The sequence below is a fragment of the Pleurodeles waltl genome, chromosome 7 (assembly GCF_031143425.1).
Source record: "Pleurodeles waltl isolate 20211129_DDA chromosome 7, aPleWal1.hap1.20221129, whole genome shotgun sequence".
Lineage (NCBI taxonomy): Eukaryota > Metazoa > Chordata > Amphibia > Caudata > Salamandridae > Pleurodeles > Pleurodeles waltl.
The window spans coordinates 1,526,563,514-1,526,581,410 of record NC_090446.1 but is presented as its reverse complement, the minus strand read 5'-3'; the positions used below and the strand labels follow the sequence as shown (position 1 = coordinate 1,526,581,410).

Here is a 17,897-nt window from a genome sequence, read left to right as displayed (position 1 = left end):
GGATACACAGAGGTGTGTGAGGATGTACAGCGGGGAGGGGTAGGACAGGATACACAGAGGTGTGTGGGGATGTACAGTGGGGGAGGGGTAGAACAGGATACACAGAGGTGTGTGGGGATGTACAGTGGGGGAGGGGTAGAACAGGATACACAGAGGTGTGTGAGGATGTACAGCGGGGGAGGGTAGAACAGGACACACAGAGGTGTGTGAGGATGTACAGCGGGGAGGGGTAGAACAGGATACACAGAGGTGTGTGGGGATGTACAGCGGGGGCGGGGTAGGACAGGATACACAGAGGTGTGTGAGGATGTACAGTGGGAAGGGGTAGGACAGGATACACAGAGGTGTGTGGGGATGTACAGTGAGGGAGGGGTAGGACAGGACACACAGAGGTGTGTGAGGATGTACAGCGGGAGGGGTAGAACAGGATACACAGAGGTGTGTGGGGATGTACAGCGGGGGAGGGGTAGGACAGGATACACAGAGGTGTGTGAGGATGTACAATGGGGAGGGGTAGAACAGGACACACAGAGGTGTGTGAGGATGTACAGCGGGAGGGGTAGAACAGGATACACAGAGGTGTGTGGGGATGTACAGCGGGGGAGGGGTAGGACAGGATACACAGAGGTGTGTGAGGATGTACAGCGGGGAGGGGTAGGACAGGATACACAGAGGTGTGTGAGGATGTACAGCGGGGAGGGGTAGAACAGGACACACAGAGGTGTGTGGGGATGTACAGTGGGGGAGGGGTAGAACAGGATACACAGAGGTGTGTGGGGATGTACAGCGGGGAGGGGTAGAACAGGACACACAGAGGTGTGTGGGGATGTACAGCGTGGAGGGGTAGAACAGGACACACAGAGGTTTGTGGGGATGTACAGTGGGGGAGGGGTAGAACAGGACACACAGAGGTGTGTGGGGATGTACAGTGGGGGAGGGGTAGAACAGGATACACAGAGGTGTGTGGGGATGTACAGCGGGGAGGGGTAGAACAGGATACACAGAGGTGTGTGGGGATGTACAGTGGGGGGTAGAACAGGATACACAGAGGTGTGTGAGGATGTACAATGAGGAGGGGTAGAACAGGACACACAGAGGTGTGTGAGGATGTACAGCGGGGAGGGGTAGAACAGGATACACAGAGGTGTGTGGGGATGTGCAGCGGGGGCGGTGTAGGACAGGATACACAGAGGTGTGTGAGGATGTACAGCGGGAAGGGGTAGGACAGGATACACAGAGGTGTGTGGGGATGTACAGTGAGGGAGGGGTAGGACAGGACACACAGAGGTGTGTGAGGATGTACAGCGGGAGGGGTAGAACAGGATACACAGAGGTGTGTGGGGATGTACAGCGGGGGAGGGGTAGGACAGGATACACAGAGGTGTGTGAGGATGTACAATGGGGAGGGGTAGAACAGGACACATAGAGGTGTGTGAGGATGTACAGCGGGAGGGGTAGAACAGGATACACAGAGGTGTGTGGGGATGTACAGCGGGGGAGGGGTAGGACAGGATACACAGAGGTGTGTGAGGATGTACAGCGGGGTGGGGTAGGACAGGATACACAGAGGTGTGTGGGGATGTACAGTGGGGGAGGGGTAGAACAGGATACACAGAGGTGTGTGGGGATGTACAGTGGGGGAGGGGTAGAACAGGATACACAGAGGTGTGTGAGGATGTACAGCGGGGGAGGGTAGAACAGGACACACAGAGGTGTGTGAGGATGTACAGCGGGGAGGGGTAGAACAGGATACACATAGGTGTGTGGGGATATACAGCGGGGGAGGGGTAGGACAGGATACACAGAGGTGTGTGAGGATGTACAATGGGGAGGGGTAGAACAGGACACACAGAGGTGTGTGAGGATGTACAGCGGGAGGGGTAGAACAGGATACACAGAGGTGTGTGGGGATGTGCAGCGGGGGCGGGGTAGGACAGGATACACAGAGGTGTGTGAGGATGTACAGCGGGAAGGGGTAGGACAGGATACACAGAGGTGTGTGGGGATGTACAATGGGGAGGGGTAGAACAGGACACACAGAGGTGTGTGAGGATGTACAGCGGGAGGGGTAGAACAGGATACACAGAGGTGTGTGGGGATGTACAGCGGGGGAGGGGTAGGACAGGATACACAGAGGTGTGTGAGGATGTACAGCGGGGTGGGGTAGGACAGGATACACAGAGGTGTGTGGGGATGTACAGTGGGGGAGGGGTAGAACAGGATACACAGAGGTGTGTGGGGATGTACAGTGGGGGAGGGGTAGAACAGGATACACAGAGGTGTGTGAGGATGTACAGCGGGGGAGGGTAGAACAGGACACACAGAGGTGTGTGAGGATGTACAGCGGGGAGGGGTAGAACAGGATACACATAGGTGTGTGGGGATATACAGCGGGGGCGGGGTAGGACAGGATACACAGGTGTGTGAGGATGTACAGCGGGAAGGGGTAGGACAGGATACACAGAGGTGTGTGGGGATGTACAGTGAGGGAGGGGTAGGAGAGGACACACAGAGGTGTGTGAGGATGTACAGCGGGAGGGGTAGAACAGGATACACAGAGGTGTGTGGGGATGTACAGCGGGGGAGGGGTAGAACAGGACACACGGAGGTGTGTGATGATGTACAGTGGGGGAGGGTAGAACAGGATACACAGAGGTGTGTGAGGATGTACAATGGGGAGGGGTAGAACAAGACACACAGAGGTGTGTGAGGATGTACAGCGGGAGGGGTAGAACAGGATACACAGAGGTGTGTGGGGATGTACAGCGGGGGAGGGGTAGGACAGGATACACAGAGGTGTGAGAGGATGTACAGCGGGGAGGGGTAGGACAGGATACACAGAGGTGTGTGAGGATGTACAGCGGGAAGGGGTAGGACAGGATACACAGAGGTGTGTGAGGATGTACAGCGGGGAGGGGTAGGACAGGATACACAGAGGTGTGTGGGGATGTACAGTGGGGGAGGGGTAGAACAGGATACACAGAGGTGTGTGGGGATGTACAGCGGGGGAGGGGTAGGACAGGATACACAGAGGTGTGTGAGGATGTACAGCGGGGGAGGGTAGAACAGGACACACAGAGGTGTGTGAGGATGTACAGCGGGGAGGGGTAGAACAGGATACACAGAGGTGTGTGGGGATGTACAGCGGGGGTGGGGTAGGACAGGATACACAGAGGTGTGTGAGGATGTACAGCGGGAAGGGGTAGGACAGGATACACAGAGGTGTGTGGGGATGTAAAGTGAGGGAGGGGTAGGACAGGACACACAGAGGTGTGTGAGGATGTACAGCGGGAGGGGTAGAACAGGATACACAGAGGTGTGTGGGGATGTACAGCGGGGGAGGGGTAGGACAGGATACACAGAGGTGTGTGAGGATGTACAATGGGGAGGGGTAGACAGGACACACAGAGGTGTGTGAGGATGTACAGCGGGAGGGGTAGAACAGGATACACAGAGGTGTGTGGGGATGTACAGCGGGGGAGGGGTAGGACAGGATACACAGAGGTGTGTGAGGATGTACAGCGGGGAGGGGTAGGACAGGATACACAGAGGTGTGTGGGGATGTACAGTGGGGGAGGGGTAGAACAGGATACACAGAGGTGCGTGAGGATCTACACTGGAGGCGAGGGTAGAACAGGATACACAGTTCTCTACCAGGTGGCTCTCTCACACAGTGTCCATGCATCAATTTTTTAAAAGTTAACTCAGTCTGTAATGGGCAACAGCCTCTGTGCATATCACTCAAAGTGTCTCTCACTACTTGCCTACTATGTACAACATCAGGCCTCAGTTCTCTTTTCAGAAAGGTGCTTTACTGCAACAGATATTCCCAGAATCCTTTGTACAATAGTCAGTGAAGATGGCAGTAGCATGCTTTCACCTGTTCCGCTGTCAGTCCTGCCTCCAAGGGTTAAATAAAATTCCCATCTGGGGAGGGAGGATCTGCTGTAGATGGAAGGTTCCTACTGCAGAAATGGACTAAGTGTAAGCTCTCCTTTGAGACTTAAAGGGAACATATGTGCAGGGAAGGCTCCTCTTTCAGGCAGTTGTCCTGCAATCCTTGGACACTCTGGATCAAGGGAAGGCAGTGTGAAGTGGCACAGTTAGGTGCCAGCTGCAGTAGGGGGGCTTTCGGGATTAGCTAACACTAGGGCTGAAGTTCAAGCAAGCAATATGACACCTTAGAAAAACAGTCAAGAAATTAGAATAATTAAAATCTAGTGTTCCTAATGGTTTTATCATAATTCTTTATTAACAAACTGCAAATTTGGAGATTCTGTTATTCTCCAATCAAAAGTTAGAAAAGCAGGGTGAGAGCCAAATGTTGGGCTTTGAACCATATTATCTTTTTCAAATGGCACTGGGTAAAACCTCTCTCAACTTACATCAAAAACGTATAGTCAATTAAGCAATACAAAAATTTTCAGTGGGGGAAACCTCTTTCAAATTACATTACAAAAATATGGCCAACTAAGCACTAAAACAATTTACATTTTTAGGCCATCGCACATGGGATAGGGTTTGGATTAGCAGACTAATGGCACTCCAGAGGCAAATATTACACATCCAGAGTTTTAAAAAAAACATAAAAACAAAACAGGGCGTACTACGTTAAAAGATGGATTGTCTATCCCACAAAACAGAAAATGTTAAAAAGATGCCCTCAAACAAATAGGCTAAGTGCTATATAGGGCGTAAAAGAAAGATGAGGGACGGAACGGGAACAGGGTAGTAAATGATAGTTGCAGGTTTTATGCATACAACTTTTTTTTAGCGACCCAGATTAAGCATTTTAATAATTCATAATTTCTAGAACAATATTTTTATGTTTTTTGAGAACCCATAACTATCAGGTGAAGCAGTTAAAACAAGCATTGCTATTTGAAAGCAAGAGGCCATTTGTAATACAGCATTTCAATGGGCTCACTTTCACGGTATGATTTTAACATGTTGCTCTCCCTGGCTCTGTTGCTCATCTTCTCTGCTGACTCGTCCCTCTCTCACTCTGTCCTTCCCTTTTCTTGTCCCTCAGGAATAGGATCCTGATCTTCGGCCTCTTTGAGGAGACAGCCCTTGCAGCATTCCTGTCCTACTGCCCTGGCATGGATGTGGCCCTCCGCATGTACCCTCTCAAGTGAGTACGAAGTGTGGCGACTGATCGGGGCAGTCAAGTGTGTTAGATGAGTGCATGTGGTGTGTACGTGTCACTGAGCGGAAGGGATGGACTCCACATTGTTTCAGGGTGGACTTATGATGGTCCCATTGTCTTGTGTTGACTGACAGTCACTACACTGGACCTCTGTTCGCTCAAGCTGGGCACTGTTGCACCCTTTAAGGATCAGAACCTGGGCCCTGACTATCTTTAGTGGACAATATGAACTAATAAGGGTTCTGTGTTTCTTGGCACTTTGGGCCCTGTTTGAGGTCAGGACATTTGGATCAGTGCAAGCTCTGAATGCAGTTGACTAGTTGACTGACTAATGTTTGGGTTCCGTATTACTCCTGTGGTGAATGAAACACATCCATTTGGCTCTGTTTGAACATCTACACCTCTATGGACTACGCTTGGAGCCCACTGGTCCTGAGCGGGCCTCAGATGGCCTGGTTGATCCAATGTGGTCTCAGATCGTCACTGGCTCATAGTGGGGTCAACTGCTTGAATGCATCCTCTGCTGGTTTTATTTATTTAGGGACCGGGCAGGAGCATTCAAACAGCCTTTCACAGCAACTGGCCCTGATATATGGAGCAAAAGTCATGTTTGTGCTGAAATATAGGCAGATCCACAAAGAGAGAGATGTGACTTGGGATATTTACGATTGGCCCTGCATCGACTCTGCATGGGCATTACTTCCCTTTGGCCCATCCATTTGCCCTTTCTAGAATTGATTGTGGTTCAGTGGCCTGTGTGTAGTCAGGTGGGCTTCTACTGGCTCAGGGTGGGGTACTTTACAAGTGTGTGGGCTCTGATGGGTCCCACCAGAACTGTGTGGACTCATATGAGGCTCCTCAGCCATAGGAGGGCTCATGATCACCTCAGCAGAAACTGTGTGAGCTAAGACTCCCACTCTGAAATATCTCACTATCAGTGTATAGTTAGAAAGTGATGATTAATGTTTTTTTTTTACAAGGCAAATATTTATGTTTTCAACATTGGATGTCCTATTCATATCTCTTTCCCTACAGACCCAGCTGGTGGTTTTGTGCCTTTCCTTACAGTTTCCTCATCTTCATCTATGATGAAATCCGCAAACTCATTCTACGCAGACACCCTGGAGGTAAGCCACAAAGAGGGTGGGGCCAGGTGCAAAGCCCCCTGTGCCAGGGGACAACAGGCCATCACTGGTGCCATTGTTGCACAAACCCACGCACTAGATAGTTCCGCCATGGGTCGTACTTCTCAGTGACCATGTCCTGCATTAGGAACCGCACCCCAATATCCACTGATAGAACCTCCCTCCCCATTCATTGTCCCACAACAAGTCCTTAGTTTTCCGACACCTCTTAAAAACGTACTGTACTCTCGAAGTATTTTTTGGAAGCCTCCCACCCCCCCACAACATCATGGACAGAGTCACGTGTTGGCATGGGCAGACACCAGTGGTATTCTGAACAGACCATTTTGGTGTGCTGGAGGGACCCTGGAGCAAAAAGGATCTTCTCAGGTAGCCCCTCAACCAGAAACTCCTTTGTATTCAGCATTCTGAGAGACCCGCTGCGTATGTTCATTAGACAGAATCAGTATTCTGGAAAGACCCCTGTGAATGGTCTGGACATCCGCCTCAGTTGAGTCCAGGCAGAACCCTCCTAGTATGTCTTGTAATTTAGTCTTGAAGTGATGTCTTACACAGGCGCACCCTCATGTTGGGAACAAGACACATACCTTAAAATGGCATTCCCTCGCTTCCAAGGTTTCACAAGACATGGAAGAGTGACTTCACCAAGGCAATAGTCCTTTCAGCTGGGGTGTCTTCAACATAGCATTACTGAAGACTCCCCTGTCGAAAACTCAGGGTCTCCAGAACAACTTGAAAACTTTCAGTCCATGCACAACATTCGGGGCCGGATTTAGATCTGGACAGAGAGGAATACTGCCTGCTGTATCCCATGAAAGCCTCCGGGGATCATAATATGGAGGATGGGATATCTGTCACATTTGTGAGGGAGTATTCCCTCGACTGGCCCCTAAATGAGGCTCTTGGGGCCAGATGTATCAAGCGTTTTTGCATTCGCAAACGGTGCGAATGGCCATTTGCGAATGCAAAAAGGTCTTTGAGTATGTATGACAGGCATTCGCTATGCAATATTAAGGAATCGCTAAAATAGCGATTCCTTAATATCGCAACCCCGTTTAAAGAATCGCAAATTGGGATTCTCCAAATAAGAAATCGCAAATAAGGAATCCTTATTTGCAATTTGTTAGGCACATGTATCAAGCTTTTCCTTAATGTGAATTGGGCATTAAGGAATCGCAATTACCACCAAATACAATTTGGTGGTAACCATGTGCAAATTTTAAAAATGCATTGAAAATGCATTTTTAAAATTGATATGTAACGCACACATGCCCCTTTGGCATGTGTGCACCTTACATGTCCCAAAATAATTTTTGAGGATGCAGCAGAGGGGGCCTTAGGCCCCCAGCACCCTGGGGTTTGCCTTTCCAAAATTGTGATTTCCAGTTAGGAATTCGCAATTTGGGAAATGCAAATAATTCGCAAATATGGGCCAGGTGCGAATGGGGTCAGATTCGCTATTTGCGATTCGGTAATAGCATTTGCGATTTTTAAGAAGTCGCTATTACCGAATTGCAAATATTATACATACCATTTTGTGACTCTGAAATAGCGATTTCTTAAAAATCGCTATCAGAGAATCGCAAAATGGTTTGCTGATACATCTGGCCCTTAGTCTTTTATGGAACTTGTGACTCTGACTCAATCGTACATAGCTGTAAGCCGCAGGACATCTTTGGAATCCAGCAGAGTGGCTTGAACTTATTTTCTTTTGAACATGCATGGATGACTTATATTTACAGATGAATCAAGCAATTTGTCTCTGATCGGCTAAATCATTATGGGATCTTGTATTTATTTATGTTTAATGAGTTTTAAATACACATTCTGCATGGGGAGAGGAATACATTTCTTCTTAGTGAGAAACTTTGTGGATAATTCATTCTCTAAAAATCCACAAACCGCACTGAATCCATCTTCATCCAATGATCAAATATTTTTATTTGATCAAGTATTTGATTTTTGATCCCAGCCGAGCCAATGTGTTTCATTCCTAACTGGAACTTCATCAGGGATGTAAGACGACTCGTAAATACATGACAATCGTATAAACAGGCCTTATATTACAGAAGATGGATCCTTATACTCATAAGGACACACATTTCATTACAATCTATCAGATAACCTTCCTCTCACCAAATAGTATCATCATTTTATCTGGTGGACAGTAAAATCAAAAACAGAGAAAAGAGGTCTAATACTTTTAAACCCGCCCCCTTGTTAGGTAGTCATACAGTCTTCTATGCAATCATTATGTACAAATGATCACATGTATAGCCAGACAGTAATGGTTAAAGTTTGTTTATGTTTAAAGTCATTCAAAACTAACCATGATTGATAGATTGATAAATCTTGCTAGGATTGTAGTCTTATATCATTATTGTTTGCCTCCTAAAATCTACACTTGTCTTAGTCATAGTAATCTCATTTAATGGAAAGTGCATCTTGTTTTGATATGAATCTTCAAAATCGGATATAAAAATATGGTAAATAGGACCATTATCTTTATATAAAACATATTTTCACCAAACTTCTCATGATGTATATATCAGGGACATAGTCCTCTTTTTGCATACATTGACATTACCGAAAGACATCACTTGTTGCTACAAAACGTGGCAGAAAATTGCATGTCAACATAGCTTCCTTAAAGAACTAACAGACACTTGCCTTGGACAAGAACTTTTGTAGACCATAGTTAATTTATCCCAATCAGTCGGCCAGTGGGATTCAATGTCCGACCCACTCCCACTTCCTGTTCACAGTCATTTGTAAACAGTATCTACAGTAAGGATCTATTTGACAGTATACGACACCAGCCGTACCCTATATTATTTTACTTCTATATCCCTTCTAAATCAATTTCCATCCTAAAAAATCCAACTATATCTAGTGCAAAGATGCTCTGTTTCAATACAGCAGTGTATCAATTAATTCTTCACACACCAGATACAATGTCTTCTTAGCGGCTGATTCATATTATCTTGACTAATTATCCTTAAGTGCCTGAACATTATTGCTGAAAGCCCCATCACACTCGACAGTGCAGTTTGTGAAACCCTCCTCTACCCAGTGACCGAAGCCTGTGTGAACCAATAGGCGCCTTGTAGCCTCCTGCCACACTTAAACACATCTGTTCCCAGAAAAGAAAAACTAGGAACAAAAAACTAACACATTAATAGGGAATCACACTTAGGCCCATATTTATAGGAAAATGACAGAGCGCGACACAGCGCCAAAATTGGCAACGCCGTGCTCCCTCATTTTCACAGTGTATGGATGTACTGTATATAACTGAATACGGTGCACCCCTGTGTTGTCCCCTGCGCTGGCGCTAAATTTAGCTGCCAGCACCAACGCAGGCATCCTTGCTCCATCGTGCAAGGATGTCTGCGTTGAGGGGTGTGATTGTTTATGTGCAGGAGGGTGTCCCTTCCTGCACATAAACAATCAATAATGCAATTTGGCACTTTTGTGTGCTGCACAATGCAGCACACACAGAAGTGCCAAAGCGTCATTTTGAAATGATTGTTTATGTGCAGGAAGGGACACCGTACCGCACATAAACAATCATGTCTGGCTATTTGCTCTTTCTATGCGTGATGCAGAATGCAGCACACATAGGAAAAGCAAAAAACGAGGAGGAATAAAAGTATTCCTCCTTGTTGCGCCCTGCTTACGCCACCCCTGGGATGGCGTTAAGTTCTGGCGCTGCCTCATGTTTACGAAAGCTTGTAAATCTGAGGCAGCGTCAAAATGCAATGCTCACACCAACACCCATTGCATGCCCATTCTACACAAAGGGCTGCATGTGAAGGGGTCGTATTTACAAGGTGGCGGTAATCCACAAAAAGTGGCAAAAGACTAGCATCATAGCAAATTATCACATCTGGTGTGTAGGCAAAAAGTGGAACATCATGTTTTTGGTGCGTTCCTTATATTCATAGAAAACCAAGAATGCACACTGCATTCATACATTCATAACTGACGCCACACATAACATTCTCTAAGAATTTACAAAGCACTGTTCTGTTCATTGTGTTTTTATAAAGCACCTGCTCGTCCCCATGGGGATATCCCAGCACCAGGCAGAACAAAACATGAAAGCCAATCCTTTAGCAGAGGGAAAAAAGCAAAACTAACCAAAACTGGAAGAAAAACAATCAGAGCTAACCCCTTCCCACATCTTGAGAAACAACTTTTCCTTTCCTCATACTTGGGCATGACCAAAGTGTAGTCGCAACAAAACAAGCAAACATCTTCTGTTGGTGCTGAAAGGAGTTTATTTCTTGGAGCAAGAAGTCAGAGCTGACTTTTCTCCATCTCTTACATTTTGAGAGAGGGAGGGAGAGAGAGAGACAGACAGAGAGAGAGCGAGAGAGAGAGAGAGAGAGAGAGAGACAGAGAGAGAGAGTCTATTTCTCTTACTCTCATCTATCTTTTTACTTCAGTTCCCTTCTCTATTCCTCCACGTTTTGTGACCTTCTCCTTTCTTTTCTCTCCCTCTTTCCATCCTCTTCCCTCGCTCTTTTTCTCTTGTCACACACCTTGCCTCATATTTCTTCTTATCTCTCTCCTTTTCCCCCTTTCTCACTTCCTTCTCTCTCCCTCTTTGTTTCTCTCTCCCAGCACCTTCTCTTACTGTCTCCCTCTCTGCATGTTTTGCCACCTTTCACACTGCTTCTCTATTTTTATGCCGTTGGGTTCGGTCTCTACCCTCTTTCTATCTCTTTCTCAGACCAGGTTTGCTTGCTATTTCTCTTTCCTCTTACAGTCTCTCTTTAGTGGTTAGCAGCCGAGTAGTAACAAGGCACACAATGTTTGCAAACACTGTCATCCAACAAGGGAAATACAAATTAAACATAAAAACAACTAGCATTCAAAAGGAACACAGCTATGAACTACAATTTACATTGTAATAGAAAGTTATTGAAATGTTTATAAACTATTTGCAATCTTGAATAATACAAAATATTGTTACAGTATTTAATTAGGCTGTCAAATGTATTCAAGTAATATACACCAACTACCTTTGCTGTTTGGCTAACGCAGACTGCGCATCTCCCTACGCTGTTGTCAAGAGTGCATACAATAAAAAGTGGTCTCTGTTTGTTGATGTAATAACAATAACAATTTGCTGAGGCTCCTACTAAGGGCTACTTTTGAAACCCTTAGGTTGTATTGATTGATAAAGGTTCTGCTATGCTTTGCACTCTAAATGGCAAGGCTTTGCCTTAGTTTCTTTCTCGCTCGGATAAAGGGACAAACAACAGGCTATGTGATTATGAGCGACATCAGCAAGTTGTCATTTACATTGTAGAAACCACATTTTAAGATTAGAAGAATTGAAACTAACGTTATGAGAAAATTACACTGTAGAAATCAAACCCACTGAGAAAAGTGAGTCCTTAGCTTTTAGGATTAGCCAATGGTATGTCCAGGAAACAACCCAATTGTTGTAAGAAAATAATTAGCTTGACTTCAAAAATGTGAAGTTTCATTAAGAACTACAGACATATGCTATACGGTCAACCTTTGCTGCAATATTCAATTTCTGGAAGGTATGCAAGCAGTAGAATAGAGTAAAGCAACATATCCTCTTTCAAAAGCTTCTGCAGGTTTCCTTCTTGAATTGATCAATTTATTTTTGTGCCAAAACTACTTTGGATTCCAATGAAAACTTATATAAAAAGGATATAGTCATAGCAGCAATATGGTGCTCAGATACCCAAATATCTATATGCTTTCATGCAAAAACACAACCGCCAGAAAGTCCAATAGGAGAACAAAGTAGAATTTTGACAGTGGGGCATTGACAACGTGCTACAAATACGAACAGAATGAAAGGATGAACTGAATGCTTTTCTTGAACAGTTATCACAAATGCAGAAATCAATAAAGTTCATAATTCAGAAAGATGATCTAGGAGTACATCTTCTTGATCCAATGACATATGTTCTATTCAAACTGTTTTAACAGATCTGTATACGAAACGAACAGGTAGAAACTTGTTAATGGCCTTCAGTTATTATCTAAGATCACTCATTCACAATCTACCGAACAGCCAACTGCTGAGACTTATGCGATTATCACAGAGGACGACAAAAGGAGATGCTTGAAAAATTCAGAAATAGGGAAAACAGAGAATACAAATGTGAATAGCTAGAGGACTTATCAGCCAAATGTCATGGTATCAAGCTTAACAAACATATATTAAGGATTCTCAAGATCAACTCAAACAATTAATTTTCCCATATGGTAGACAAGCTCCAAGCATAATTAAAATTCTAGGATACTGATATATCCTTTTGAATGAATTGTATTGCCTTCTTGACAATAGCTTATCTTTTGTAGTAACACATGTGATATTCTTGTGGTTTTCATTTCATAAATCCTTAGTCCAAACTAAATAAAAATCCTTCTTCTTTCTTTCACATCTCCCCAGGCTGGGTAGAAAAAGAATCTTACTACTAAACTGCGGTGCCAATCAAACAACAACTCATCCAGTGAGCAACCTTCATCCTTTTGCCTTTGCACCTGTGAAATTCTCTCCTCCTTCCACCTCAGTAAAAAGAAAAATATCCTGACTGAGGAATGCGCCCCAGCGTAATGCAACAGGATTTCCCAAAGGAGGATACAGCTGTACTGGTTCCTTTCTGTCCTCATGTCTTTTCTTTTCTGTAAAATTATAAATATATATATATATATAGACATATATATAAATATAACAAAATGTATTTTTATTTTAACTTCAGCTGAGAAAGGGTGTTCTGTAAAAACGTTACATCTTGACTCAGCAGGGAGTTTACATTTTGTCGTAGTGGTGTGTAAGGATGAAGGTTATTGGTGGAAAATGGGGAAGTCATGTAATTATGTGTCCTAGTTTCATTTTACATTTTAATTTCCCTTTATTGCATTTGTATCAATTTTGATGACTTTTGCTTTAATGTCCTCTTCACGAAAGCTTTTCAAGGCTTCCAGATGTGGTAGGGGGCTGTTCTGTCTGTTTTTGTGACTGATGCATGTAGGGCTATATACACAAAAATAATCCTAGAACAGCAAAGCCATAGGGACAGAATGTGGATTTGAAAGACAAAGCCATAAAAAAGTAAGAGGATTCATATGGCTCTCCCATAATTGTAAGTCAACGTGGCGGCCATCTTGAAACCAAAGGCTTTCCATTTACTGTGAAGCAGACACCACTGGGATTATAAATAGATAACTTTCCTTTTATTATAAATAACGCTGTCAGTTTTGAATTACCAGGCATTTATAACATTACTTTTTAATTGTAGAACACTTGCACTTTTTTTATATTTTATGTTAATTAATGAAAATTGTTTAGTCTTAGAAATATTTGTTGCACCAATTTTTATTAAAAAGATTATGGTCTTGCTGTGGGTGTCTGGTGAGGCTTCAATTGCAGCTAGAGTGGACTTCTAAGTTCTAAAGATGGCTTACACGTTGCTTTTGAGAACAAAAACAATGCATGGGGAGTATTTTTGAAGATGTATTGGATAGAGAATCTTGTAATGCCATGTAGGATTCAAGTGCTCTGAACTGTAAAACAATTACTTGAGGAAACCTTTTCTCAGCAATATGTATACATAGCAGCCACCTTGGAACTTTCGATTCACTGTGAAGCCTCATGACTACATAATCATTAGGGTGGTGCCAAAATCAGTGTCTCAAAATCAGTTACAATCAGTATGTTGACATAAAATTCACATAGTCAGCAGTAGCCCCGGTCATTCCTCCTATTGTTTCAATCCATGGAAGTTGTTATTGGTGAGCTTCCGCATAGTAAGAAATTAAATTAACACGCAACCTGAAGTAGAGCAATCTAAAGTACATACAAATATGGTAGAAACATTGCATCTAAAAAGAGCTAAAAACTTCAAGTTATTAAGACAAGGTCATGTTGTTTCTCAATTTAGAAAAAAACTATTGCACACTCCAATATTAGAAAATGGGAATATGGCCAGTTTAAAACAAATGGCCATATGGTTTTCAATTCACCAACAGGAAGAGATCTAAGAGATCTTGCCAACCGGGATCTGCCTACGTCTGGGATCTTAGTGGAGCAGCCAGAAAAGAAGGTCAAAACTTGTCTTCTCTGCCACTTGGCTCTGAAACATTCCATTCTTTTTCTGGAGTGTGGCCTTGTTGTTGCCTATTTGGTTAAAAAAAGGGAGGCAGGATACTTAGGACTTTCAAAATGTAGTCTTGTAGGCGGAAGCATGTCTTGTAGGGATTATTGCCCAGGGTGGAGCGCATGATAACATATGAAGGAGAGTTTACAGGGCGGGGGGAATTTGACATGGGCCAATGGAAAACTTGAAAGGATATACTCAGACTGCCAAATATTTCAACACATTCAGATTTAGAATTCAAAATGTGTTTTCATCATATCAAGTCAGCATTCCAATTTTTGGGAATCTGAACCGTTCGCTATCCCTAGAGCTAAGTAAATTTTCTCTAGGGCGGTGTGGGCTATATCTTGCTTATAGAGCAAAGGACTAATGTCTACATGACTCCCAGGCAACTGGGATTAACCTGTGTCAGTATCTTAGCTCAATAATGGAAATAATATCCGCACCTTCTTTAATATTTGTATGTTATTTGGTATAATAAAACTGTGCAGGTGCTCAAAACCAGGAATAGATGTATGGGAGAAATTGGAAGGTATACAGACCTTCTCATTCTACTGGGTGCATGTCGATGCCATTCAACACAAGACGTGTGCAACCTGCACTATGTACGGATGTTCAGCCTGAAAGCCTTTCTATATCTATGAAACCAGGTACAAGACATTGTAGCACATTCCTTATAGCTTTCATATCAAAACATTCAATAATGATCTTTATTACCTGATGCTGGCCTATGTTTTTAGTTGTAAAGTCATGTTTCTTCTATCTTGTATCATCTCAAACAAATAGGCTGCTTCTCTGACAGTGTGATTTCACTTTCTGTGAAATAGGAAGAGCTCTGACCTGGGTTAGTGGGCATTTGAGAACTTTTGAATTTGTCCAGAGTTCCAGTCTCCTACCTTTAATGGGTGGAGGAATGAAGGACTAAAAACTGTAGGAATGTATATGGACCATAACACTAAGGAGATGCAATAATTGTTCCTTTGGGAGTAGAGAAGCAGGGACTGACCAATCCAACTCAAGTCCCACTTTTAGCACCAGAGACCCAACACACAAGCAAGCAGACAGACTTCAAGCAGGGAGGCTCAGAGGGCTCTCATGCAGCAAAACCTGAAATGAGGATAAACATCAGAAAACAAAGTCACAGGAAGTTATCAGACACCAGCCGTCTTCCCACTTGAAAAGGACTCTTATAGAAGAACCCAAGGGTTAAGTGAGAATGAGCGGGTCTGGAAAGAAGCACAACCCAATACAACACCGCAAATACCAACTGACCTATAATAGACTTGGAGTCCACGTACTCCAAAAATGTTTTGATGATGAACTCAGTACTCCTCACCATTGTAGGCATTTGGTGATGGTATGGGGAAAGCCGAGCCGAAAGGCAGCAGAGCACTGAACATGAATATTCTGAGAGTAAGTCAGATGTTTAACTCTCACAGGAAGCTAAAGCATGCGCAGGGGTATCCTTGGCGGCAGACATTTACATGGTACGGTAACCAGGGGTTGGAGTTCTTAATATTGTGTTAACATAATATTCTAGCAAAAATACCAGTGACAAAATATCAACAAGCTACATTTTTTTAGATAATTAAAAGTTTACTAAACTCAACTCCATAGCTATAGACCTTGACTTTATCTTTGCTATGATATGGGGTAGTAAGGTATTTAAAACATCCACCTCTTTGCACTCTGCTAGCAATTCTCAGCTCTCTTGTATAACCTCTTCCAAGCTACAGTGGAGAATCTACAAGTTCTGAGTGACACATAGTACACACCACCACGTTCTTCAATCAGAATATCACCTGCATCAAGGTCAAAATTACGGCTATGATATTTAAACAATGTCTGATGGGCAGAAGCTTGAGGCCAGGCTTGTATTTACACTGTTTACAGTATTTCAAAGAGCACTTTGGGATGGCCTTGAAAGACTTTCCGCCTTCTTCTTTTGAAATGTCTCTTGAGCTCACAGACTTTCTTTGCCCTGGTGGTACTTTTGGAGGGGAGAAATGAGAGTGTGGCGCGGATCTCCATTGGTGGAATGGTATGAGACATTGGGATAAAGAGGAAAAGATTGTTACTAATCAAGAATGTTACTAATCAAGGTGTCACACATGAGAAAACATGACTGATTATAAATTATATTAAACTGCTGGCTACAAGGAGAATCCTCCACAATGGAGGAAAATCAGCATTTCTCTTTAAATAAGACTGGTGGGCGTATTAAAGCCCCAGCAGAAGAACCCACAACCGGGAAATGGGAGTGAGATTATGAGACACAAGATATATATATATATATTGTTTAGTTTTCAGTACACTCCACCCTTGACCCCCACCACATTCACTGGAACCCAAGAGTAGTAAAAATGAGAATAGGAAACTGTAAACACTAAAAAAGAGAAGTGGGCTCAGAGGCAGACAGAGTTAGAAAGTAAGAGCACAGTAAATTCTTACAATGAAAACTCAAATATTTACTACAGGACGAGGCTGGAGCTATGACAGACAACGGGCTGTTCTGTTCATCCTGTTTTAGAGAAGTCAATCTTGGCTATTTAAAGATTATGTGGTTCACCAAAATTGTGAGGAGCCGGGCCTCCACCTGAAGGCAGGCCAGCCGCCTTAGTGGGGCGAGCAGTCCCAATGTCCGCAGTCAGGCATGTGTAGTGTCACCATTCTCGTGATCTGCATTTTCCTGATCTTCCTCTCACTGGCCAAATTTGCATTGACCCTCAAGATCTCTCTTACCATGTCCCTCTCCAATTCACCCTTCCCCTTTCTTCCTCAATCGCTTTATTTCTCTTCCCAGCCTTCTCACCTTTTTGTTAATCTCGTTATGCCAAATTTTCTCCAAGATCTGTGCCTCCTCATCCATATTAATTTCACTGTGCTACTCTTCTATTTCTGGTCCATTCTTTGTTGATTTTTTTATCTTATATTATTAAAGAGTACATTTGTTTCTAGGCTTCATGGTACTAATGGCCTTCTCTCACAATTCTAGACTCCTACCTGACTGTGAAAGGATACAGTCATTTGGAGTTATGCTGCTTCCATCCCACTAACCTGGTTTCTTTGCCCATTCTACTATCTGCATGTTATGTTGTTGTTTAATCGTTAGTGTGCAGGGCGGAGAAGGGATCAAACTGTAATGCCCTGCTTCTCCCCTTGAGCTCACTGTTTTACCTTCCCAATCTACGCTCTTTCAGAGTCAACACTCCCGTCAGAACTTCTAGCTCAAAGTCAAGAACTGAAAATAACTATGTAAGCTGCCAGAGTAAACAGCCTGCCCTTGTACCATGAGCTGAGGTCCCTCACCACTCCATTCACCTGCCCGATGGGTAGAAGAGGGTAACAAGGCAGCACTTGACCAACGCCCTTACTCTCAGCTTCGCCTGAGCTATTTTCTTGTAGTGTACAATAACTTATCTTTAAATGTATTTATTGTTTACATGTTTA

The 17,897-nt window shown here is 43.9% G+C and overlaps 1 protein-coding gene across 2 annotated transcripts in view; it reads left to right on the top strand.

Moving 5' to 3' along the window:
• Window positions 1-12,907, top strand: part of ATP1A3 (ATPase Na+/K+ transporting subunit alpha 3) — a 300,833-nt gene extending 287,926 nt beyond the window's left edge. For both annotated transcript variants that reach the window (XM_069201375.1, XM_069201376.1), the window contains 3 exons: window positions 5,033-5,134; window positions 6,185-6,276; window positions 12,740-12,907. In XM_069201375.1, coding sequence (XP_069057476.1) covers window positions 5,033-5,134; window positions 6,185-6,276; window positions 12,740-12,768 — 223 coding nt within the window. In that variant the 3' untranslated portion in view covers window positions 12,769-12,907. The remainder of the gene's footprint in view (window positions 1-5,032; window positions 5,135-6,184; window positions 6,277-12,739) is intronic.
• Window positions 12,908-17,897: the final 4,990 nt, after the last annotated feature.